At 42.3% G+C, this 24,945-nt stretch overlaps 1 protein-coding gene across 4 annotated transcripts in view; it reads right to left on the minus strand.

Annotated features, from left to right (window-relative positions):
• RSU1 (Ras suppressor protein 1) overlaps nucleotides 1-24,633 on the minus strand; it is a 202,283-nt gene extending 177,650 nt beyond the window's left edge. For 2 of the 4 annotated variants that reach the window (XM_060659565.3, XM_060659567.3), the window contains exons 1-2: nucleotides 24,505-24,633; nucleotides 24,157-24,268 (exon numbers count right to left, since the gene is read on the minus strand). In XM_060659565.3, the coding sequence (XP_060515548.1) occupies nucleotides 24,157-24,265 (109 nt within the window). In that variant the 5' untranslated portion in view covers nucleotides 24,266-24,268; nucleotides 24,505-24,633. The remainder of the gene's footprint in view (nucleotides 1-24,156; nucleotides 24,269-24,504) is intronic. The other 2 variants (XM_060659563.3, XM_060659566.2) reach the window with 1 other exon arrangement.
• Between the last annotated feature and the right edge of the window lie 312 nt (nucleotides 24,634-24,945).

Consider the following 24,945-nt stretch of genomic DNA (forward strand, 5'->3'; position numbering starts at 1 on the left):
AAAAAAGAACCATTCAGAGCTGAAGAATACAATCATGGAAGTGAAAAATACAACAGCAGAATAGAGGATGCAAAAGCACACATCAGTGACCTAGAAGGCAGGGTAGTAGAAATCACCCACACTGAAGAGCAAGAAGAAAAAACAAAAAATTAAAGAGAAGAGATTAAGAGACCTCTGTGCAACATCATGCACATAACATTGCATTATAAGGATCCCAGAAGTAGACCGAGGGAAAGGGCAAGAAAACTTATCTGAAGAAATAATTGCTGAAAATTCCCCTAGCCTAGGAAAGCAAACAGATATCCAGGTCCAGGGATCACAGACAGTCCCAAACAAGATGAACCCAAAGAGATTCAGATCAAGAAACTAATTAAAATGTCATGAATAAAGATAAACAGAAAATATTAAGAGAGCTTCAAGAGAGAAGCAAAAAGTTACTTACAAGGGAAACCCTATTAGGCCATGGGCTGATTTTTCAGCAGAAAATTTGCAGGCCAGAAGGAAGTACCATGATATAGTCAAAGTGCTGAAACGAAAAAACCTAAATATTCTACCTGACCAGGTTATCATTCAGAATTCAAGAATTCAAGGAGAGAGAAAGAGCTTCCCAGAAAAACAGAATTTAAAGGAGTTCGACATCACTAAACCAGTCTTACAAAAAACGTTAAAGGGAAAAAGAAAAGGCCATAACAAGAATTAAGAAAATTATGAAAGAAAAAAACCTCACTGGTAAAAGCAAATGTATAATAATGGCAGTGGATCAACCACTTATAAAGCTTGTGGTAAAAGACAGAAGTTGTAAAATCAGCTGTATCTACAATAATTGGTTAAGAGTCCACAAAAATTTTAAATGTAAAATACGGTATCAAAAAGAAAATCTGGTGGGGGGGGGGCGTTTAAAAACGTAGTGCTTTTAGAATGTGTTCCAACTTACACAACCATCAACTTAAAATACTTGGGGTGTATACATAGGATGTTATATACAGACCTCATAGTGACCACAAACCAAAACCTTTACCAGGTACACAAACAGAAAAGAATCCAAACTGTTAACACTAAGGAAAGTATCAAATCTCAAGGGAAGAGAGCAAAAGAAGGAAAAGAACTAGGAAACAACTAGAAAACAATGAAACAAAATGGCAATAAGTACATACCTATCAGAAATTAACTGTAAATAGACTAAATGCTCCAGTCAAAAGACAAGGTGACTGGACGGATTTAAAGAAAAAAAAGACCCATTGATATATGCTGCCTACAAAAGGCTCATTTAAGACTTAAAGATACACACAGACTGAAAAGAATAGAAAAAAATATTCCATGCAAACGGAAATGCAAGGAAAAGCATGGGCAGCGATACTTAGGCAAAACAGACTTTAAAACAAAGTCTGCAGCAAGACACAAAGAAGGGCATTACATAATGAGAAAGGGACGAATCCAACAAGAATTGGACAATTGTAAATATCTAGGCACCTAACATAGCAGCACCTAAACATATAGAGCAAATAACTGACAGACATAAAGGGAAAAACTGACAGTAATAATCATAGTGGACTTTAACACTCCACTTACATCAATGGATAGATCACCCAGGCAGAAAATCCGTAAGGACACAGTGGCCTTAAACAACATTAGATCAGATGGACTTACCAGATACGTATAGAATAATCCATCAAAAAACAGCAGAACACACATTCTTTTCAAGTGCAAATGGCACATTCTCCAGGACAGATCACATGTTAACCCACAAAATGAGTCTTAGTAAATTTAAGAAGACTAAAATTGTATCAAGCATCTTTTCAAAACACAACAGTGTAAAGCTAGAAATCAATTACAAGAAAAGAACTGGAAAAAGCAAACACATGAAGGATAAACATGCTACTAAACAAACAACGGGTCACAAAGATCTCAAGAGGAAATCCAAAAATGGAAATGGAAACATGGCAAAAATCTATGGAACATAGCAAAGGAGTTCTAAGAGCGAAGTTTATAGGTGCCCATAGTACCTAATATACAGACGCACCTCAAGAAACAAGAAAAATCTCAAATAAACAATCTAACCTTACATCTACAGGAACTAGGAAAACAACAAACAAAGCCCAAAGTTAGTATAAGGAAGAAAATAATAAAGATCAGAGTACAAATATAGGAAACAGGGACCAAAGAAATAGAAAATATCAGTAAAACTAAGAGCTGGTTTTTGAAAAGATAAACAAAAGTGATAAGGCCTCTGGCCAGAATCATCAAGAAAAAAAAAAAGAGAGGGCCCAAATAAATAAAATCAGAAGTCAAAGAGAAAGTTACAACAATATCACAGAAATAAAATATCATTGCAAAAGACTACTATGAATAGATATATGTCAACAAATTTGTCAGCCTAGAAGAAATGGATAAATACACAAGCTTCAAAAATACACAAGAAATACACAAGATTCAAAGACTGAATTAGAAAGAGATAGAAGGGGCTTCCGGGTGGCTCAGTCAGTTGAGCCTCCGACTTTGCCTCAGGTCATGATCTCCCAGCCTATGAGTTCAAGCCCCAGGTCCGGTTCTGTGCTGACAGCTCAGAGCCTGGAACCTGCTTCAGATTCTGTGTCTCCCCCTCTCTCTGCCCCTCCCCCTGCCCATGCTCTCTCTCTCTCTCTGTCAAAAATAAATAAAACATTAAAAAAAAAAAGTTAAAAAAAAAAAAAGAGATAGGAAATCTGAACAGACCAAGAGCTAGTTACAAAACTGTATTGGTCATCAAAAAACTCCCCAAAACCAAAGTCCAGGATCAAACAACTTCACAGGTAAATTTTATCAAACATTGAAAAAAGAGTTAATACCTATCCTTCTCAAACTATTCCAAAAAGCCAAAGAGAAGAAATGCTTGTAAATTCATTTTACAAAGCCAGTATTACCCTAACCAAACGAGACAAAGAAAGACATTACAGCAAAAGAAAATCATGAGCTGATAACCCTGATGAACACAGATCCAAAATCCTCAACAAAATGTTACCAAACCAAATTCAAAACACAGTAAATGGATCATACACCAACGTCAAATGAGATTTAGTCTAGGGATGCAAGGATGGTTCAGTATTTGCAAATTAATTGAGATATACATTAACAAAACAAAGGATAAAAATCCTATCTCAATAGACAAAGAAAAACCATTTATCAAAACTCAACATCTACTTATGATAAAAACTCAACAAAATGGAAATAGAGGGAATATACCTCAACATAATAAAGACCCATGTATGACAAACCCACAGAAAACATACTCAATGGTGGAAATCTGAAAGCTTTTCTTCTAAAATCAGGAGCAAGACAAGGATGCCTATTCTTGCCACTTTTTTTTAACATAATACTGGAATTTGTAGCCACAGTTCTCATGCAAGAAAAAAATAAAGGAATACAATGGTGAAGAAAAAGTAAAACCGTCACTACTCACAGATGACATAACATAAATAGATAGCCCTAAAGACTACACCAAAAACCTATTACAATAAACTCATTAATGTCGTACAATACAAAATTAATATATATAAATCTGTTGTATTTCTATATACTAAAAAGTATCAGAAAGAAATTTTAAAAACAACCCCATTTATAATTGCATCAAACAAAACACCTAGAAGTAAATTTAACGAAGAAGCTGAAAGACCTGTACTCTGAAAATTGCAAGACAGTGATGAAAACAAATTAACAGAAAGCAGTATCATGCTCATGCCTTGGATGAATATTGGTAAAATGTCCATTCTGCCCGAAGTACCCTTACAGATTCAAGGCAATCCCTATGAAAATAGAATGGCATTTTCTAAAACAAAGAATCCAAAAATTTGTATGGAACCAAAAAAGACTCTGAATAGCCAAAGCAATAGCGAAAAAGAGGAACAGTGTGGAGTTATCGTGCTCCCAGATCTCACACTTATACTACAGGGCTTTAGTGATCAAAACAGTATGGTAGCAGAACAGCAACAGACACAAAGGAACGAACATCAACCGAACGGAAGACCCAGAAATAAACCTATGCTTATATGGTCAAATAATTTACAAAGTAGGACCCAAGAATATACAATGAGAAAGACAGTCTTTTCAATAAATGGTATTGGGAAAAACTGAACAACTACATGCCAAAAAAAATTAAAGTGAAACACTTTCCTGCACTACATAAAAAATACATTCAAAATGGATTAAAGACCTAAATGTAAGACATGAAACCATAAAAGTTCTAAAATAAAACACAGTCAACTTTTGGGCAATAGTCTTATCAGTATTTTTTGGATCTATCTCCTCAGGTAAGGGCCACAAAGGCAAAAATAAACCACTGGGACTACATCAAACTGAAGACTTTTGCAAAAAGAAGGAAGCCATCAGCAAAACAAAAAGACATGCTGCTGAATGGGAGAAGATATTTGCAAATTATAGATCCAATCAGGGGTTAATATCTTAAATATATAAAGAACTCCTACAACTCAATTCCGAAACAAACAATCTGTTTAAAAAATGGACAGAGATCCAAAATAGACCTTTTGCCAAAGACATACAAATGGCAAACAGACACAGGAGAAGATGCTCAACACTGCTGATCATCAAGGAAATGCAAATCAAAACAACAATGAACACCTCACAAGTGTCAGAATGGCTACCATCAAAATGACAAGAACACAAGATGTGTTCTCAGTGTTGGTGGGAATGGAAAACTGATGCAGCTGCTATAGCAAACGGTATGGAGGTATCTCAAAAAATTAAAAATATAAATACCATACGACCCAGCAATTCCAATTCTAGTATTTATCAAAAAAAAAAACCACTAATAAAAACTAAACCACTAATTTGAAAACATATATACACCGTGTTTATTGTAGCTACTTACAATAGCCAAAGTAACTGAAGTGTCCAACAGATAAATGGGTAAGGAAGATGTGATATATACATACTTGGCTATAAAGAAAATGAAATCATGCCATTTACATCAACATGGATGGACCTAGAGGATATTATGCTAAGGGAAATCACTCCGAGAAGGATAAATACCACACAAGTGCATATATGAAATCTAAAACACAAAACAAATCAATCAACAGAACAGAAACACACTCGTTGTTAATATAGTGAACAAACTGGTGGTTGCCAGAAATGAGATTGGGAGATGGGCAAAATAGCTCAATGAGAGTAAAAGGAATAAACTTCCAGTTATAAAAATAAGCAAGTCACAGGGTTGTAAAGTACAGCATAAATAATACAGTCAATAAAATTGTAACAGTTTTGAATGGTGACAACTGGTAACTAGACTTATCATGGTGATCATTTTGCAATGTGTATAAGTGTTGAATCACTATGTTGTACGCCTGAAACCAACATTGTTATCAACTATACTTCAATCAAAATTAAATTAAAATGCAGAGCTTAAAAAAAAAGATGAGACTCAAAGGCAGAGAAGAACAAATCAACATGGGGCACCTGGGTGGCTCAGCCAGTAAAGCATCCAACCCTTGATTTCAGCTCAGGTTATGATCTCACGGTTTATGGCAACCAGCCCCACATCCGGTGAGTGCAGGGCCTGCTTAAAATTCTCTCTCTCCCCCTCTCTTTCTGCCCCTCCCCAGCTCACGCTTTCTCTCGCTCTTAAAATAAATAAACATTAAAAAAAAAAATCAACACAAAAGAATGCCTTACAAGAAATAGGAAGTAAAGTGGAGATTTCTAAAAAGGAAGAAATAAAGAGATAAATAAGATTTGGGAGAAAATAATACATATGAAAGGCAGGCAAGATTAACAAATACAAAAAAATGCCTAAAGAAGAAAACACAAAGGGAACAGATATATACATATATAAAATAATGTGGAAAAAAATTCCCTGAAATAAGAAGATTTCATCTTCCATAGTGCAAATATAAAGAGCATACCACATACCTGGGAAATAATCTACAAAGTCCCTTACCAAGACATAACTAAAATTACTGGACTTAAAGGAAAAGTAAGAAATCTGCTCAGCATCTCAAATAAGGAACTATGGTTTATATAGGAAATGAGGATATCAGGTTTTGGGGCAGCAGTGGCTTATGCTAGAAAGAAATGATACACATTTGAATATTCCAGGTAAGACACTGTGAGTCTTTATATCCAGTAAAACTGACCTTTAAGTAAAGAGGATACAAATACTTCTCTATCATGAACGTGCAAGAAAAAACAAAAACAAAAACAAAAAACAAAAAACAAAAAAAACCAACCCTGGAAAATACTCGTTTTAGGGTCCTTCCTGTGAAATTTATCATGGCATGAGGCTCAAGCAATCAACATAGCAAGAGAGACTGACCTGAGGACTGGTGTAAATATATACAGGTAAAAACTATATAAGTATCTGTAGAACAAAGAGTAGATGATAGTTAAACAGGGAGAGAGTGTAATAATGGATATATGCCCTAGAAGTTTAGATATGACTCATGTATTAAAAAACAGGGAGACGCACTATAAGAATTATAATAAAGCTGTATCTGGTTTCTAGGCCAGCACATCAAGAACCTGGAAATCGTTATTCTCATCATCACAAGAAAAATGCTGATTAAACACAATATAAACAACTCGTCTTCGGGGCGCCTGGGTGGCTCAGTCGGTTAAGCGGCCGACTTCGGTTCAGGTCATGATCTCGCAGTCCGTGAGTTGGAGCCCTGCGTCGGGCTCTGTGCTGACAGCTCAGAGCCTGGAGCCGGTTTCAGATTCTGTGTCTCCCTCTCTCTGACCCTCCCTCGTTCATGCTCTGTCTCTCTCTGTCTCAAAAAAAAATAAACATTAAAAAAAAAAGATTTAAAAAAAAAAAAAAACTCGTCTTCAATCCATAAGAGAAATGAGGTCACAGAGCAAACGACCACACAGAAAACCGCAGAGCCAAGTGATCGAGAATCACAGCTTCCCAGCAGCAGAAACAGCCAGTACTGCCGGCAACTGGTAGCAACACTTCCAGGGTGGCTAATTTCTGGAGACTGAGTCATCAAATCACTTGAGAGAGAAAAACTCCTAGGGCCCCACCGGGGCCCCACTGCAGGAACCCCACCGGGTTCTCAGGCTGAAAAATCACTGAGAAACATCCCCCGTTGCTTCTAGCGAAGAAGGGAGTAAATAAAAACCTTGAAGGGAGACAGCATTCTGTTTTTCTTAAAAAAGGAGAAACGATGTACCACACCCTAACCAATATGGAAGACAGAAATACCCAAGTCCAGTCTCCTCTTACCCTCCTATCTCACCTAAGGAAAGAAAAATGCTGAAAAGCAGTCTGGAAGGTAAAGGCCCAGGAACTCCCTCTCCACACCTCACCAATAGGGCTCCCATACAGTGACAAGGTTATAGCTGAAAAACTACAATGATCAGACACTACTAAGGAGAAGTCTCTAGGGAAACTCAAAGACAACAGGAAAGACAAAACAAGGATACTGGAGGAAATTCTAGCCTATGAATCCTGTAGCCATAGCAAACAAACCCTACACTAAAAGCCTTTTTACATCAGTTTTGTCTTCTTAAGACATCATGTCTGGCCTTCATCAAAATTACAAGGCATACTAAAAGGCAAAAAAAAAAAAAAAGTCTAAAGAGACAAGGCAAGCAAAAGAATCAGACTCAGATATGACAGAGACTTCAGAATTACCAGAACAGGAATGAATATAAAATAATTCTCATTGATATGTGAAGTGCAAAATTAGCCAGCATGCAAAAACACAAGAACACATGATGTAGGCAGAAGGCGACTCTAAGAAAGAATCAAAAGGAAATGTTAGAAATCAAAACAATGTAACAGGTATGAAAAAGGTCTTTGATGAGTACATCCGTAGACTTGACAGTCATGTGAGCTTGAAAATACGTCAACATAAACTTGACAAACTGAGAAAAAAAGAATGAAAATAATGGAACAGAATAGCCAAAAACTAGGTGACAATTCCAAAAGGTGTAATATACATATAATGGGAATACGAGGGGGGGGAGGGGAGGGGGGACCACAGGGGTGGTGGTGATAAGGAACATGAAATATCTGAGGTACTAATGGCTGAGAACTTTCCAAAATTAATGATGGACACTAAACCACCAAACCAACATATCCTCTGTAGGTACTTACCCAAAGTTAAGGAGAGGATAATTACCTACAAGGATAATTACCAAAATAACTACACCTAGGCAGACAGTATTCTGCCAAAGACAAAGAGTAAACATTCACAGAACACATGAAAGAGAGAAAAGAAGACAAAACACTACCTGACACGAACAAGAATAAAAACTGCCTTGGCCTTTTGTTTAGAAACCATGCAATGAAGGAGACAGCAGAGTAAAATACTGAAGCGTTGAACAAGCAAGCCCACCAACCTCCAAGTCTACATCCAGCAAAATTATCCTGGACTTTCTTGCACTAAGAAAAATCGAGAGATTTGTCTTGGAAAAAAAAAAAAAAAAAGTATTAAAAGAAGTTCTTCAGAGAAAATGCTAAAGGTCAGAAACTCAAAACTACGTAAAGAAAGGAAGAGCATTAGACACGTTATATAAAGTTATTATTAAATGGTCACACAGATAACAGTTTATAATTATAGCAACCAACGTATTCATTGATTATTGCTTATGGATACGTACAATGAATGACAGCAATGCACTAAGTGACAAGAAATGGGAATGAGGATACTATTCACCAATTCAAAAAGATCTATGCGCTCCTATGTTTATTGCAGCATTATTTACAACAGTCAAAATAAGGAAGCAGTCTCAGTGTCCATCAATAGACAAATGGATAAGGAAGACATGGTCCACACATACATACACACCCACATACTCACACGAAATATTACACAGCCCTAAAAAAGGAGTGTGTTATGTCATTTAAGACAACATAAACAGACTAAAAGGGTATTATGCTCAGTGAAATAAGTCAGACTAGGAAAGACAAATGTCATATGATTCCACTCATAACTGGAATCTAAAAAAATAATAAATGAATAAACAAAAGGCAGAATCAGACCTATAAATACAGAGAACAAACTGATGGTTGCCAGAGGGTAAGGGGGTGGGCAGCGTGGGCAAAATGGTGAAGGGGAGAGGGAGATACATACCAATTAAAAGACAGAGACTGTCAAATAAAAAACAAAATCAATTATATGTTGTCTGAGATAAATAAACCACTTTAAATATGAAGCCACTGATAGTCTAAAAGTAATAGAGCAAGATATACCACACTAACACTTAAAAACAGAAAGGAAAAGCCAGAGTAGGCATATTAATTCCAGATAGACTTCAGAGGAAAGAATATTATCAAGGATAAAGAGGGGATTACAGAATGATAAGGGGGTCACTGATCCAAGAAGACATAACAATCTTCATCGTGCACGTAAATAACACAGCGTCAAAATAACGTAACGTAAAAGCTAATAGACCTGCAAGGAGAAACAGGCAAATCAACTATGGAAGTTGGAAATTCAACACCCCTCTATCAGTAACTGAAGGTCCAATAGGCAGAAAGGGAAAAACTAAGCAGCATCGATCAAGCGTACCTAACTGACATTTGTAGAATACTTCCTCAGCAGAATACATCAACAGGAGAATATACATTCTTCTCAGGCTCACATGGAACATTTACCAAAACAGACCACATTCCGGATATCTAACACACCTTAACAAACTTAAAATAACAGAAATCATACAAAGTATGCTCTTGGACCACAATGAAACTGAACTAGGAAATAGTAATGCAAAAAATACCCAGCAAATCCCAATACGTGGAGATTAACAACGTACTTCTACATAACACATGGGTCAAAGAAGAAATCTCAAGAGAAACTTAGAATATTTTGAAGTGAAAATGAACTATGACTTAGTAAAATGTGTGGAATCCAGCAAAAGCAGTGCTTCCTGCGAAGTTTATAGCATTGATGCCTATATCAGAAAAGAATGATCATCTCAAACGAGTAATCTAAGCTTCCATTTTAGGAAACCAGAAAAAGGAGAACAAAATTAAATCCAAAGCAAACAGAAGAAAAGAGACAATAAATACTAGAGCAGGAATCAAGAAACTGCAAACAGGAAACCGGTAGAGAAAATCCCTGGGACCAAAAGTTGGTACTTTGAAAGATCAATAAAATTGATAAACCTTCAGGCAAGTTAGCTACGAAGAAAAAAAGAGACCCAAATTTTGGAGGCAACCAGAAATAAAAGGAAGGTCATCACTACTGATCATGTTAATGTTAAAAAGGATAATAAAGGATCATGAAGAACTCTACATCCATAGATGCAATGTAATCCCAATCAAAGATCACGGCAAGTTTATTCTGTGGATGTCAATAAATTAACTTTATAAATGGGTGTCGATAAATTAAACTTTATATGAAAAAGCCAAAGACCCAGAATGGCCAATAAAATACTGGAGAAGAAAAGCAAAGTCAAACTCAGAAAACTGATACTACCCAACTTCAAAATTTACCATAAAGCCACTGTAATAAAGACAGCATGGTACTAATAAAAGAACAAACAGATCAATGGTCAGAACAGAGCCCAGAAACAGACAGGTACAAATACAGTCAAGCGATCTTTGACAAAGGAGAAAGGCAATTCCGTGGAAAAAAAGGTAATTTGCCAACAAGGGGTGCTCAAACAACCAGACATTCACATTCAAAGAAAAAACAAAAAGAATCTAGACACAGAACTTAACGCCTTTCACAAAAATGAACTCAAGATGTATCACAGACCTAAGTGTAAAATGCAAAACCTTAGAATAAACAACGGAAAAAATCAAATCAAGGTGGCCCTAGATTTGGAAATGACTTCTTATTCGTAACACCAAACACTATCCAAAAGCAAAAAGGTGGTGAGACTTCATTAAAATTTAAAACTTCTCCTTGGTGAAAGAAAATGGTAAGAAAATGAATAGAAAAGCCACAGACTGTGACAAAATTTATGCAAAGTAAGTATGTGGTATAGGATTGCTATCTAATGCACACCGATTTTAAAACGCAACAATAAGAAAACAACCCAACTAAAAAGTGGACCAAGAAACACCCCTCATCAAAGAAGATACACAAATGGCAAATTAGCATGTGAAAACATTGTCCACACCTCACGTGATTAAGGAACCGGAAATTAAAACAAGATACCACTATACACTACTACAATGGTTAAAATCCGGAACACTGACATCACCGCATTCAGGCAAAAACAGAACTTTAATACATCATTTGTGGGAACACAAAATGGTACAGCCACTTCTGAAGGCATTTTGTTGGTTTCTTATTAAACTAAATATACTTAATCACCCATGAATGTTTACAGCAGCTTTATTCATAATTGCCCAAATTTTGGAAGCAACCTAGATGCCTTTCTGTAGGTGAATGGATAAGTAAACTGTGGTACATCCAGACAATGGAGCATTATTCAATAATAAAAAGGTATGTGAAAAAACAAATGAATAAAAAAGCAAAAAGCAGGTCAGACCTATAAACACAGAATAAACTGATGGCAGCCAGAGGGAAGGGAAGAGGGAGATAAAGGCTTCCAGTTATAGAATAAGGCATGAGTATAAAAGGTACAGCACAGGGAATATAGTCAGTGATCCTGTGATACAGTGTGGTATCCTGACAGATGAGAAGTACACTTGTAGGGAGCACAGCGTAAGGTATACAGACAATGAATCACTATGTTGTACACCTGAAACTAATGGAACATGGTGTGTCAACTATACTCAAAAAATTTCTAAGTAAAAAAAAAGATAGGCGCTCTCAAGGCAAGAAAAGACACAGAAGAATCTTAAACGCACAACGCTAAGTTAAAGGCGGCTTTCTGTAAAGATTACATACTATATAATTTCAACTATATGACATTCTGGGAAAAACAAAACTACGGAGACGTAAAATTTCAGTGGTTGCCTGGGGTTCGCAGGGAGGTAAGGAAAGAGAGAGGGAAAAATAAGTAGAGCAGAGGGGATATTTAGGGCAGTGAAAGTCTCCTGCACGACACTACGCATTGGTTAAAACCCACAGAGCGTTACAACACAGAGTAAACAGTAAACTGTGGACTACAGTTAACTTATGGACACTGGTCTGTCAATTTTAATAAATCACCACACTTATGCCAGATGCCAATGACAGGGGAAATGGTGGGGGTTTTAATAATAGAAGAAACTGCTTTAAAAAATAAAGTCCAGTTTAAAAAGAAAAAAGAAAAAAAAAAAGGAAGGGGGAGAGAATGGGGACAGCATACACACAAAACAACTCTTTTCAGCACTATCAGTGGGGACCCTGGGTATTGACCAAGTAAGTGAGATATTCCAATTCTACCAGTTTGTAGCCCCGAGAATCAGGATGCTCAGTGTAGAAGGAAACAGATGTGGAGCGTGAAGAATAACAGCCTTACGGTCCTACATTTGAATTGGAATTCATTAGTATCTTCTCCTTAAAAACATACTCTTCTTAGCCATGTCCATTAAAAAAGCCTAAAAACCACCAATGACCCAGCAGTAAAAAGTACGCATGGAGCCCACTTTGGGCCTAAAATACTTCCCACTAAGACATACAAACAAAACCAGGGTTTCTCAGAGGACTGGCCGATTCTAGGTCTGGGGCAGGAAGTGACAGACACATCGGGGACGGCTTGGTACCTCACGTGGCAAGGAGATTGGCGGAGACGGTCTTGCAAACGGAAAGGCCATGTCAAATGGATGGGAGAGCAAAGTAGAAGAGGCTCCCACGGGGCAAAAATGAACAAAAGGTGTTTGAACGAGGACAATGGCTGCACAGCTATGGTGCGCAAGCAGGCAAACACACTCTTTTTTTTTTTTTTTTTTTTTTAAATTTTTTTTTTTCAACGTTTTTTATTTTATTTTTTGGGACAGAGAGAGACAGAGCATGAATGGGGGAGGGGCAGAGAGAGAGGGAGACACAGAATCGGAAACAGGCTCCAGGCTCCGAGCCATCAGCCCAGAGCCTGACGCGGGGCTCGAACTCACGGACCGCGAGATCGTGACCTGGCTGAAGTCGGACGCTTAACCGACTGCGCCACCCAGGCGCCCCCAAACACACTCTTTTAAGAAGCAAAAATTCTGATACCTGCTTCTACACTCAGAGCTTCTCATGTAATCGGCCTGGGGTGTGGCCTAAGCATCAGAAACTTTAAAGGTCCCCTAGGGTCTAATCGGCAGCCAAGTTTGCGAGCTAATTGCATAGAAGGTATTGGTCAACAGACAAGGTCCTTCTCAGAGACAGGCTTGAGGTGTGGTGTGAACAAGCCTTCTGGGAAGACGGCCCGGCCGGGTCGGACCAGCACGTTCTGTGAGATCTCATTATGCGTTAACAATGTTTACCCTTTGCCCATCACAGAAGTTTCCAGTATCCTCCCTATTTGGGGAAGTCTTGCCTTCCATTTTTACAAGTATGTAAGAGCACATTCCAGACCCAACAATTCCACTCCTGGGTCCACAACCCACAGAAATGACCGTGTGTGTGTTCACCCAAAGGCATGGGCTCATAGGTTTACAGCAGCACTATGCATAACTACCCTCATCTGGAAATGATCCAAATGCCCATCAACAGCAGAGTGGAGGAATAAATAGGGGCAGAACTCACACAGCGGATCCAAACCCAACTTTACGGCATGAATGACTGTCACATGATGCTAAGCAAGAGAATCAGACACTCAAGAGTGTGCACATATACTCCTCTTTTTAATTTTTTTTTTTCTTGAGAGAGTATGCGCAGGGGAGGGGCAGAGGGAGAGAGAAAAATCCCCAGCAGGCTCCACGCCCTGCACGAAACCCAACTCAGGGCTCAATATCACAACCGTGAGATCCATGACCTGAGCCCAAATTGAGAGTCAGACACTTAAAACCGACTGAGCCACCTAAACACCCATATAATCGTCTTTTATATAACAATGTGCAAAAACAGGCAAAACTATGCCTTCAGGGTCAGGACGGTGTTTATCCTTGAGGGGACAGTGACTGGGAGAAGAAAGGCTTCCGGGCTCTCGATCGTGTTGTTTCTCGGTTTAAGAATGTGTCAGGCTGTACAGTGACACGTGCACTTATCCAAATGGTTGCTTCAAGAGTTTTTTGGAAGTGGATATTTTTTTTAGAGTGTGTGTAAGCGAGGAAGAAGTAGTTTCCTGCTTCCTCAGCCCAATCGGCCTGAGCACGGGCAGGTCGGCATCCCCGAATGCGCTCCTACATCGACACCGAACTGTTAGCCCACAGACGGCAGTACCCTGGCGTCTACGACAGAACCGGACTGCTAGCGGTCGCTCACTGTGCACCTGCTGAATTAGCCGCTCTGTCCTTGTATGTGCATGCGCCCGTCGAAAATGTTAGGGACAGGAGGCAAGACAGCATCAGCTGAGAACGCAGCTTCTGAAGTCTGACGGCCTGGGTTCAAATCCTGGCTCTCTTTCTCATTAGCTGTGTGACTGGAAGTTAACTTAAGTTCTCTGAATCTGCTTCCTCAGCTATAAACTGGATGAGGATGAAGACAACAATCATAATGAAACTGTGGGTTTAAAAGAACTCATCCATAAGGAGAGCTTAGTACAATACCTGGTGCCTGGTAGGCAATGTGTGTTTGAACATTTGTGTGTATCACTATACTATGTATATACGGCATAGTATTTTAATTACGTGATGATTTTTCATCCTTCCAATAAAAAAAATTAAAAGGTACAAATATGTAATAGGTTAATAAACAGGTACCTTCCTCACGACCTAAAGGCTTAAGTATTTATAGCTCTGAGAAACCAATTTACACCTGAACATTTGCAAAATCATTAGTATACTGAGGCTGCAAAGCACGTCAGCAGTCTCTGGTCTCAGAGGCCAAGATCCCTTCCCAATAACCTGGTGTGATGTGTGCCTTTCAGCCTTTCAATGGGCTCAGTACGGCCCAAAAATTGCAAACTATTCTGAGTCCAGAGAAATTACTAACATATATGCAGAGAAATTTATTAAACGAAAAGGTGCTGCATAAAGTACAGGTACATTATAACTAAAGTTACCATTTCATGTAATTCAGGTTTCTTGTAAGAAGCAATATTTCCCCAACACAGTCTCTCCAGCACCATACTTCGTCGTGTTTTAAACTAACGTTCTGTTGGAAGACGGGAGAAATGAATCCATATACAACAGAAAAAGATCTCGCATTTGGTCACTAAATTCAGTTAAGATTTGTAAGTGTTTCAGAAAACCATAGAGGGGGAGGGTCACACTGACCAGATCAAAGAGTAAGTTGCTTCTAGTGGTTTCTTCGACCATTAACGTTCTGCAACAGCATGATAAAACTAAGTTTCCAAGCCGACGGGCTGGCCGAATGCACGTTATTTGCCCAGTGTGGGTTTTTTTTTTTTTTTTTGTTTTGTTTTTTTTCAATGTTTTTTATTTATTTTTGGGACAGAGGGAGACAGAGCATGAATGGGGGAGGGGCAGAGAGAGAGGGAGACACAGGATCGGAAACAGGCTCCAGGCTCCGAGCCATCAGCCCAGAGCCTGACGCGGGGCTCGAACTCACGGACCGCGAGATCGTGACCTGGCTGAAGTCGGACGCTTAACCGACTGCGCCACCCAGGCGCCCCCAGTGCGGGGTTTTTAAGGAATTCTGAAACTGACGGCCTTGAGGTCAGGTCTGTGCCCCAGTCAGCCCTGGAAATCATCACTCCTTAACATCTGAGCCAGGCCCTCACTGTACTTCAGGGGTGCAAAAACGTGCCACAGTGTTACAGAAGCGTCCGACACACTGCAGCGTGTACCCCACCACCGGGACTTTATAGACCCTACATAACCTTCCGACTCGCCATCTGTAAGATGCTGACAATTACCATGTGCACCACAGGGTGATAGAATGCAAGCGTAACAACCACTCACCCCGACATAAACACGTGTAGATCATTCAGAACCTCTGGTGTAGACGTTATGAGCTGAATTGTGGCCCCTCAAAATTCATACGCTGAAGCCCTAACCCCCGGTGTCTCAGAATGGGGCTGTATCTGGAGACAAGACCTTTAACGAGGTGATGAAGTCGACACAGGGCTGTTAGGGTGAGCTGTCATCCAAGCTGAGTGGTGTCCTCCTGAGAAGGGGAAAGTGGACACGCACAGAAACACCACACGCGTGTGCGCACAGAGGAGAGACCGTGTGAGGACGCAGTGAGGGAGCCGCCATCTTTAAACCAAGCAGAGAGGACTCAGGAGAAACCAACCCTACTGACACTTTGAGCCTGGTCTTTCGGCCTCCACAACTGCGAGGCGTAAATGCCTGTTCCGTAACCCCCTAGTCTAGAGGGTTTTGTATGGAAGCCCTGGCAGACGAATAAAGCAGGGAATGTTATACTATCATTTGTCTTCCTGGTTTAACCAACACCTCCAATCCAAAGTACTCTTTTACATCGGTAGGCATCACACACGGGTGAAATCCGCCCAAAGGGGGCCCTGCGGATTCCATTTCTCTTGTGTTTCATTGAGAGAAATGCACTGACTGGTCAGCACCTCTCCATTCAGAAGCCCCTGGGTCTCCAATAGGGTTCAGGTCTGCAAGGTAATTATGAAACACGACAATATTAAAGATACTGGGAATCAGAACATAACAAAGGTGAGGTTGCTTTGACTGTGAAGTTCATGGAAGTACCATAAAGGGGGCTATCTCTACCCAAAGGAGGCGGCATGAGGAGAAAGGAAGCAACCGCCTAGGTAGCACTGGATGACAGAGCAGGAGGAGGTGTAGAATGTCCTGAGGAAAACAGAGGCTCAACAGTGACCTCTGCCGGCCAGACACTTGATCTACATGGGGCAGGAAGTCCCATGAGAAGCCCTGAGGAAAACACAGTCTCAACAGTGACCCCTGCGGGCCAGGCATTTCATCTACATGGACTGTTCCTCAGCCACATCTTTATGCTGAAATTGCTTTAAAGAATAAAAAATAAACCAGGGTGCCCAAACGTGCTATTCAAAGCAAAGGTACTGTAAAGAAATCATCTCTAGCTTTTGCTTGGCAAAACTATAACTACAGGAGTGGATCTCCTATAACTAGATAAAATTTCTTTGAACCAGGTTCCTGTAAATTTATGGAAAGAGGAGATGTGATGCGGCTCTCAATTAGTAACCATATCGATTTTAGCACTGATTAGCACAATTAAGAGCTCGCTGTAATGGCAAAGTGGTGGGTGTTAACAGTTTCTGATGCTAAAAATCCAACTCCTGCAGATTGATTACATAGTTCACAGTTTTCTTAACATAGCAAATATTAATTTATCAATGGACAGTTTAAAGTTTCAGTAGGTAGGAAACTCCCAGAGACTTGGCTTGGATAGCACCCATCCTGAAAAAATGCTAGGAAGTTCAACACACAGTTATTGGGGGATTTGTGGTACTTCACTTAGTCGAAAATGGCCACCATTTTTCCATGCCTGTCATTCTCCATAGACACAAGCACATCACCACCAACATCCTGTGAAATGCCCTGCTGCCTCCCCAACTACCTCCCACGTTGACCAAGGCTCTGAATTTGCCGTGTGAGGCCACGGTTCTTCCTCCTGACCTTGTCACACCAGACATGCCCATCTAACTTCCTGGCAATTCTCAGTCGGGTGGGGAATGAGGCACTGGGTGCCCAGACACCATGCAGCAGAGAGATAAGCAGGCGAAGGTCACTGGAGAAGCACCATTACCGAGAATTCTAAAAGCTAAACAGACACTGCTTTGCATTTTTTTTTACACAATCATGGATAAAACAGATTTTCAGATATTAGAAATAGTGAAGATGAAGACTAATATGTGCCATGCTACTGAACTAAAGTGTGTGGCCCCAAAATTCATATATTGAAACCTAATCCCTATCTGTGATGGTATCAGGAGGTGGGGACTTTGGGAGGTGATGAGGTGAAAAGGGTGGAGCCCTCAGGAATGGGATTAGCATCCTTGTAAAAGACACCTGAGAGAAGCTCATTCTCCAGTCACCATGTGGAGGTTCTACGAACCAGGAAGTGAATCCTGGAAGCGAATCCGCCCGCGCCCTGACCTTGGACTTCTAGCCTCCAGAACTATAAGAAATAAATTTCTGTTGCCTGTAAACCGCCCAATCTAAGGCACTGTTACGACAGCCAAACGGACTCAGACATGATGCACCAGATGGCCCTCTAGGTACTTTACAGATAATGACTCACAGCGAGTCTCTGAGGTAGCTACTTTACCTTCATCATCCCCACTTTATAGATGAGAAACCTGAGGCGCGGAGAAATGACGTGACTTGCCCAAAGTTACACAGCTAGTAACCAAAAAGCTGCTTCCAAAAAATAAGAGGCCGAGGCTGACCGAAGCCGCAACGTCAATTGACTCATTATTAAATGTTCAGTCACACCAAAGGCATCATATTTTTTCTTTCTTTATTTCCTATCTGGATGAGACATTTTCCGTTTTTACACTGTCCTAAAATCAGAACTAGAACACTGAGCAGTTTATAGCATGTTCCTGATGGTTGTAACCAGGCTTCCCTCTGGAGAGTCAGGGAGGGGGCCGGGTAGGGGAGTCCTGGGTCGTGTTCCCTCCCCTGCGCTGTGCTTTCTACCCTAGCCTGCAGAGGCACAGCTCTTAGCAGAGAGCAATCCTTCTGGGGGAGCTTTCTCCAAGCACTGTGCCAGGTACAGAGGTAAGAGAGGCATGCACACCAGGACCAGAGGAGACATGTAAACCAGGATGGATGGGATGGTGGGTTAAAAACAGCACCGGGGCGGGGCACCTGGGTGGCTCAGTCGGTTAAGCGTCCGACTTCAGCTCAGGTCACGATCTCGCGGTCCGTGGGTTCGAGGCCCGCGTCGGGCTCTGGGTTGATGGCTCAGAGCCTGGAGCCTGCTTCCGATTCTGTGTCTCCCTCTCTCTCTGGCCCTCCCCCGTTCATGCTCTGTCTCTCTCTGTCTCAAAAATAAATAAACGTTAAAAAAAAATTAAAAAAAAAAAACAAAAAACCCAGCACCGGGGCAGGGAAGTGGATGGATCAATCATACCGTCTGTCAGCAAGCACTGACAGGGGTACAGGAGGCTGGCTGGGGAGAAGAGGGGAAAGGGCTTCCCAGGCCAGGATACCACAGGGTTAAAAACACAATGGTGGGCGTATCTATGCAAGTTAGAAAAATAAAAAAGGAAAGGTCTAAGAATTATAGCTAAGGTGACATGTCCTCCAGCTCCTTTATCTTTCCTAGAAGACAGCCTATATTGATAAGAAAGTACTAAGGGGGTGACCACGTCCAGGTTTAACAGAGCTTGTGAAACAGCCCTTCCAGAAAACCCATGATTATGTTTGTTGATTATCTTGCATGGTCCTTTAGAAAGACCACTGCCTCGGGGCGCCTGGGTGGCTCAGCGGGTTAAGCATCGACTTTGGCTCAGGTCATGATCTCACGGTTCTAGAGTTCGAGCCCCGTGCCAGGCTCTGTGCTGTCAGCTCAGAGCCCAGAGCCTGATTCTGATTCTGTGTCTCCCTCTCTCTCTGCCCTCACTCTGTCTCTCTCTCAAAAATAAACAAAACATGGGGCGCCTGGGTGGCTCAGTCGGTTAAGCGTCCAACTTCAGCTCAGGTCATGATCTCGCGGTCTGTGGGTTCGAGCCCCGAATCGGGCTCTGGGCTGATGGCTCAGAGCCTGGAGCCTGCTTCCGATTCTGTGTCTCCCTCTCTCTCTGCCCCTCCCCCGTTCATGCTCTGTCTCTCTCTGTCTCAAAAAATAAATAAACGTTAAAAAATAAAAATAAAAAGAACATTAAAAAAAAAAAGACCACTGCCTTGAAGGTGAGTTATTTTTCTTTATAATTTATCTGAAAGATATTTTAGCCTAACCTGAAAAAAAAAAAAACCACCAAAAAACTGATAAAGGTTTGACATCCAGAGGGCAATACACTTGAAGAGATAAAAAAAAAAAAAAAGTCACAAAAGACTTAAATAAAAGAAACGAAAAAAGTCTCCCTGGCTACTAATGGGATTCTCTGCTCCCACAGAAGCTGATTACAGGGCCCTTCAAAAGCGGCTTTATCATCCAGGTGAGGACAGCTGCACACCGCACAGGTCTGCAGCGAAATCTCTTCAATAAAGAGAACAAAATTGCTACCATTACTCTTGGAAGCTTTAAGGAGAATGTGTGTGCAGATTTCACGCCACGTAGGAAGAAAAAAAAAAAATAAGAAGGAAATAAAATGAGGGAGTAATTTCAAAGGAAGAGCAACCTGAATCTTTAGGAATCCTAGGCCAAAGTGCCAGATGCTTCGGGATCTGTAAAGTTACCACAGAAAACGTCAACATCTGACACAAATGCCTGACCCAGCCTAAGGAGCCCGCTCTCCTTGGTCCAGACTGTCGACTGCGACGGAACTGGTTACGTCTGAGGCTGATATTCCTATTAAAGTCAACATTCACTATGTGCTCACGCAGTACTAGGCGCGGTGCTGAGCACTTGACATGCATCAGTGCCCTCGTGGCTAATCCGGTCCTACGAGGTGGGCACTTACATTTCCATGTGATGATGAGGACTCAGAGAGGTTAAGTAGGTTCTCTGAAGTTCCAAAGTATGAAGATCTGAACCCAACCTATGCAACTCCAGGGCCCCACTGGTAAGCACTGTATTCTCCCACTCGGGGGGGGGGGGGGGGGGGGGGGGGGGGGGGGGGCTGGCTCCGCCCAGAATCTGGCTGGATGGAAAACAGCAGCATCTGTCTGATGTCTGTCTCTGGCCCATGAAGACTTCCCCATCAAAGCTTTTGGAACCTGAACGCCTGAAAATATTTTTTAAAGACAATTTACCGTCTCAGAGAAAGCAAAGTGCTGCATTTATAAGACACGATTCTCCCACGCAGAAAGACAGACGGTTCACACGCTTCAAGGAAGTACAAAACCTCCATTCTTAGTTTCAAAACTTATTTCTTATCTTTTGCGAAACTCAACAAAGTAAAGGATAATGAAGGGAAAACTTGAGACACAACGACTATTCCCTACCCATGCAAATGAGTTGTTCCCTGCGGTGAATCTTCATGCTAAGACAGAAAACCTCACGGTTACAGTTAAAATTTTACCAATAAAGAAATAGGGGAATTCTTATGCTACAGTTTAAGTGACCAGGTCAAACATTTTAATATCTAGATTGTTAAAATATACACAGTAAGCATTATGCGTACTACCAATAAATGAGCCCCAGTCAAGAAATGGGCTTCTGGAGGCATCCTGGAACCTTCCAGACTCCAGGAGTCCAGAAGTCAGGCAGTTACAGCAGAGAGGGGCCACTCTGTGGGTCTCCACACACCCCAGAAGCTGGAGGAGGTCAAAATCTCCGAATTTACTCCCCCAACTCCCCGAGACGCAGCCTTGCTCTTCCTTAAAGCTACTTCCCTGGGAGAATAAGGATCTTGCTCTGCACCACCTGATATTACACCGGAAACAGCTTTCTCAGGAAGCAAGTGGCTATCTTTTCTTCTTCAGTAAAAGCCAAGGCTTCAAAGAGATAATGCGAGTGAACCGAAATAGCTATGCCACTCTCCCTACTTATAAATATTACATCAAGAAACGTCTTCAAAGCCGAGGGCTAGAAAGCTCCTTGGCCATGATGGGGAGCGGAAAGCCACGGGGCCACAAGTACAGCAGAGAGAGGCCTCCCGCTCACGCTCCCCATCCTCGGTTCCAGCAGAGCCTCCGGCGGTCACCGTGACCTAAGCAGAGCCGGGAAGGGGCAGCACAGGCACACATCCAGATCTGCAACTGCCAGTTCAGTCCCGGGGACAGTGGCTCTGTTGCTGCCCCCAAGATGCCATCACCACTTGGGAGAGGCCAACACATCTCAAGAGGCTGAGATGCTAATTAGCACAAAAGCTAAAGCTGGAGGGCAGGCATCTTAGGGTCACCAAATACAAACACTCTAGGACTTCTCGCCCCCGTTCCTTCTGCAGAGATGGTTCAAGAGCACCAGCGCCCATCTGTCCTGGGCACAAACCACGCATTCACAGTAAAGTTGACTCTGCTCTCTCCATGCCTAACAAGGAATCCATCATCTTTTAGGTCTCCTGGATATCTCCCCTCCTTCTCCAAAGTCACGTCCTGGTCTGGGTCTCATCAACTCTCGGGCCTAGTCCATCAGGCTTTCCGTGATCCATCCAACTTTTCTGAGCACCCACTGTGTCCCCGGCACTATAGCGCAGACAAGTATGATTACCGCACGACAGCGTTGCCCCCACTCTCCAATGTGGACGAGAGACATCTCCAGGAAGAACACATCACAGTCCTGTGTAACAAGAGTCACGAAGCAAGGCATATCCAACTTCACAGAGAAAGGGCGGTGTTTGCTCGACACTGACAGAGAGGGCTTCACAGAGGCTATGACAACTAAGCTGACTCTTGACAGATAAGTAAAAAGATGTGGGGGGGGGGGGGGGAAGGAGAAGAAGAAAACAATACTTCGAAAGCACAAAGACCTGAAAGAGTGTGCCCTGGTTCGGGATGGGCAATCTATTCAGTGGCTGGGAAAACAAATGTGTGGAAAGGACAGGCACTAAGGTAGGTTTCAGTAAGATTCAGAATGGCTCTGCCTGTCACGCCAAAGAACCTGGAGCATTACTGTTGGTAATGAACAACCAGGAGAAGTGTTGAAGGGAGAAGGTCCAACCTTAAGCCACGTTCTGCCTGAAGAAGAGTTTTATTTCACCTATAAATTATTTTTTCAGGGCGCCCGGGTGGCTCAGTCCGATGAGCATCTGACTTCGGCTCAGGTCATAATCTCGCAGCTCATGAGTTCGAGCCCCACGTCGGGCTCTGGGCTAACCGCTCGGAGCCTGCAGCCTGGAGCCTGCTTCAGATTCTGTGTCTCCCTGTCTGTACCTCCCCCGCTCATGCTCTCTCTCTCTCTCTCTCTCTCTCTCAAAAATAAGTAATAAACATTAAAAAAATTATAAAGAAATTATTTTTCAAAATTTGGAATTGGTTGTCAACGTCTAAAACTTAGGAAATTTCATATAAAAATCTGGATTCTTGGCTTCTTAAAAAACAACTCTGGCAACACTAAATCCGCATCCCCAGGTGGTGACAATTGTTTGGATGTGAGTAGCAGGTGTAGCAGCCGCCCCCTTCAGATGAGATACCTCTTATGAAGTCCATGACCACCTTCACCTGGCCCCAATGGACATGCGACTTTGCGATCTCTGGTTTAGAGAGCTACACAGTAAGGTATGTTGCAGAAAAGCAACACTTGAAAACAAAAGTGGGTAAACAGGCTCAGCAAAACCGGAAGAGGGAAAGTTAGGGAGACATCACAGTAGCACAAGAAGGCAGTAACAAAAGCCTCAACTAAGTAGAATAAAGAGCCAAAAAAGGGTAGAGAGTCAAGAAACGTTTAACATACTCCACGCATAAGAATAGTGATCACATAACTTTTCTGTGGCAATTGTTCAAGGATCAGAGACTGTATTAGGAGAAAGGAAGCATGATTCAAAAATTATTTTTTTTTAATGTTTATTTTTTTTTTATTTTATTTTTTTAAGTTTATTTATTTTTCACAGAGAGATAGAGTGAGAGCGTGAGCTAGGAAGGGGCAGAGAGAGAAGGAGACACAATCCGAGGCAGGCTCCAGGCTCCGAGCTGTCTGTCAGCACACAGCCTGACGAAGGACTCGAACTCACAAAGGGTGAGATCATGACCCGAGCCACCCAGGCGCCCCAATGTTTATTTTTTTAAGAGAGAGAGCTTGCGAGCCTGCCCGCAAGCAGGGGAGGGGCAGAGAGAGGGAGAGAGAAATCCCAAGCAGCAAACTCAAGAACTGTAAGATCATGACCTGGACAGAAACCAAGAGTGGGTCTGACGCTTAACTGACTGAGCCACCTAGGCGCCCCCAAAATGATTTTCAATTGAAAATAAAGTGGGTATTAAGTACACTGTGTGGGAAATCCACCCAAATGCAAACGATCAGCATAGACGACAATGAGGTACAGCTACACCTATCTGTGTGATTCTTTCCCTGGACTCTCAGGTTCATCTTCCAATCGGAACGGAGCGTAATTCTGATTGCAAACTTTCTGGGCTAAGCTCTCCACAAGCGAGGTTGACAAGCAAGGAGCGGGATGTAAATCTTTACAACCTCTCATACCGGCCGCCAGCTACTTGGAAAATTTGTAAACCCTCCAGCGGCTCCAAGGGGAAGACCCTGCCCGAGAACTTACACAAGCCGTTGACATCCAGCATGTTGGAGATGCCCCGGTCACTCATGTCCACTTCCGGCTGGTTCTTCTCCCGGCTCTCCTCCACCAACTTTTTCAGAGACTTGGACATGTTCTGTAGCAATGACAACAACAAGCACGTGGGCGACGGCCAGGGTGGTGCAGGGAGAGAAAGGGGAGACGCCCCGGGCTGGCACTGTCCAGTTTTCCCCCAGGCTTGGATGGTGGGCAACTGCCGGCAGGGTCCGGGTGCAGGGAGGGGGCGGGGCGGGGCAAGAGCGTGGGAAGCGTCCAGTACTACTCCGGTGGCGCGGAGAGAGGCGAACCCAAGTGCAAACCACACACACTCACCGCGGAAGGCAGCACCTAACAGGTGGGGCGAGAGAACCACAGGTTTCCGCAGGGAGGACTTGAGTGGCAAGAGATGCACTCGTTCGGAGCAAAACGCGGACCGGAACGGCGAACACGCCCTGTCCCGGAGCTCGGCGCAAGCGCACACCCTGCGGCTCGCCGCTCCACGCCCCGCCCGCGCCTGACCCTTTCCAAATTAGGAAAACAGTTTACTAGACGTGGCTCTAGGGTGAAGCTCCGCCCACAAAGGAATGTGTACCCGGGGGCTGACCAATCACGTCCGTCATTTGGCCTGGCGACTCCGCCCCACCCCGAGGTTCGTTTGTCCCCCGGAATGCCTCCGGGTTTGCAATCCGCGCAGACCCGCCTGGGAGCCTGCGCAGCAGTGTTGGCGCAGGCTCGGTTCGTGGGCCGAAGCACTGAGTGCTTTGGGAGGAAGCG

The sequence above is a fragment of the Panthera onca genome, chromosome B4, assembly GCF_046562875.1.
Source record: "Panthera onca isolate mPanOnc1 chromosome B4, mPanOnc1 haplotype 2, whole genome shotgun sequence".
NCBI lineage: Eukaryota > Metazoa > Chordata > Mammalia > Carnivora > Felidae > Panthera > Panthera onca.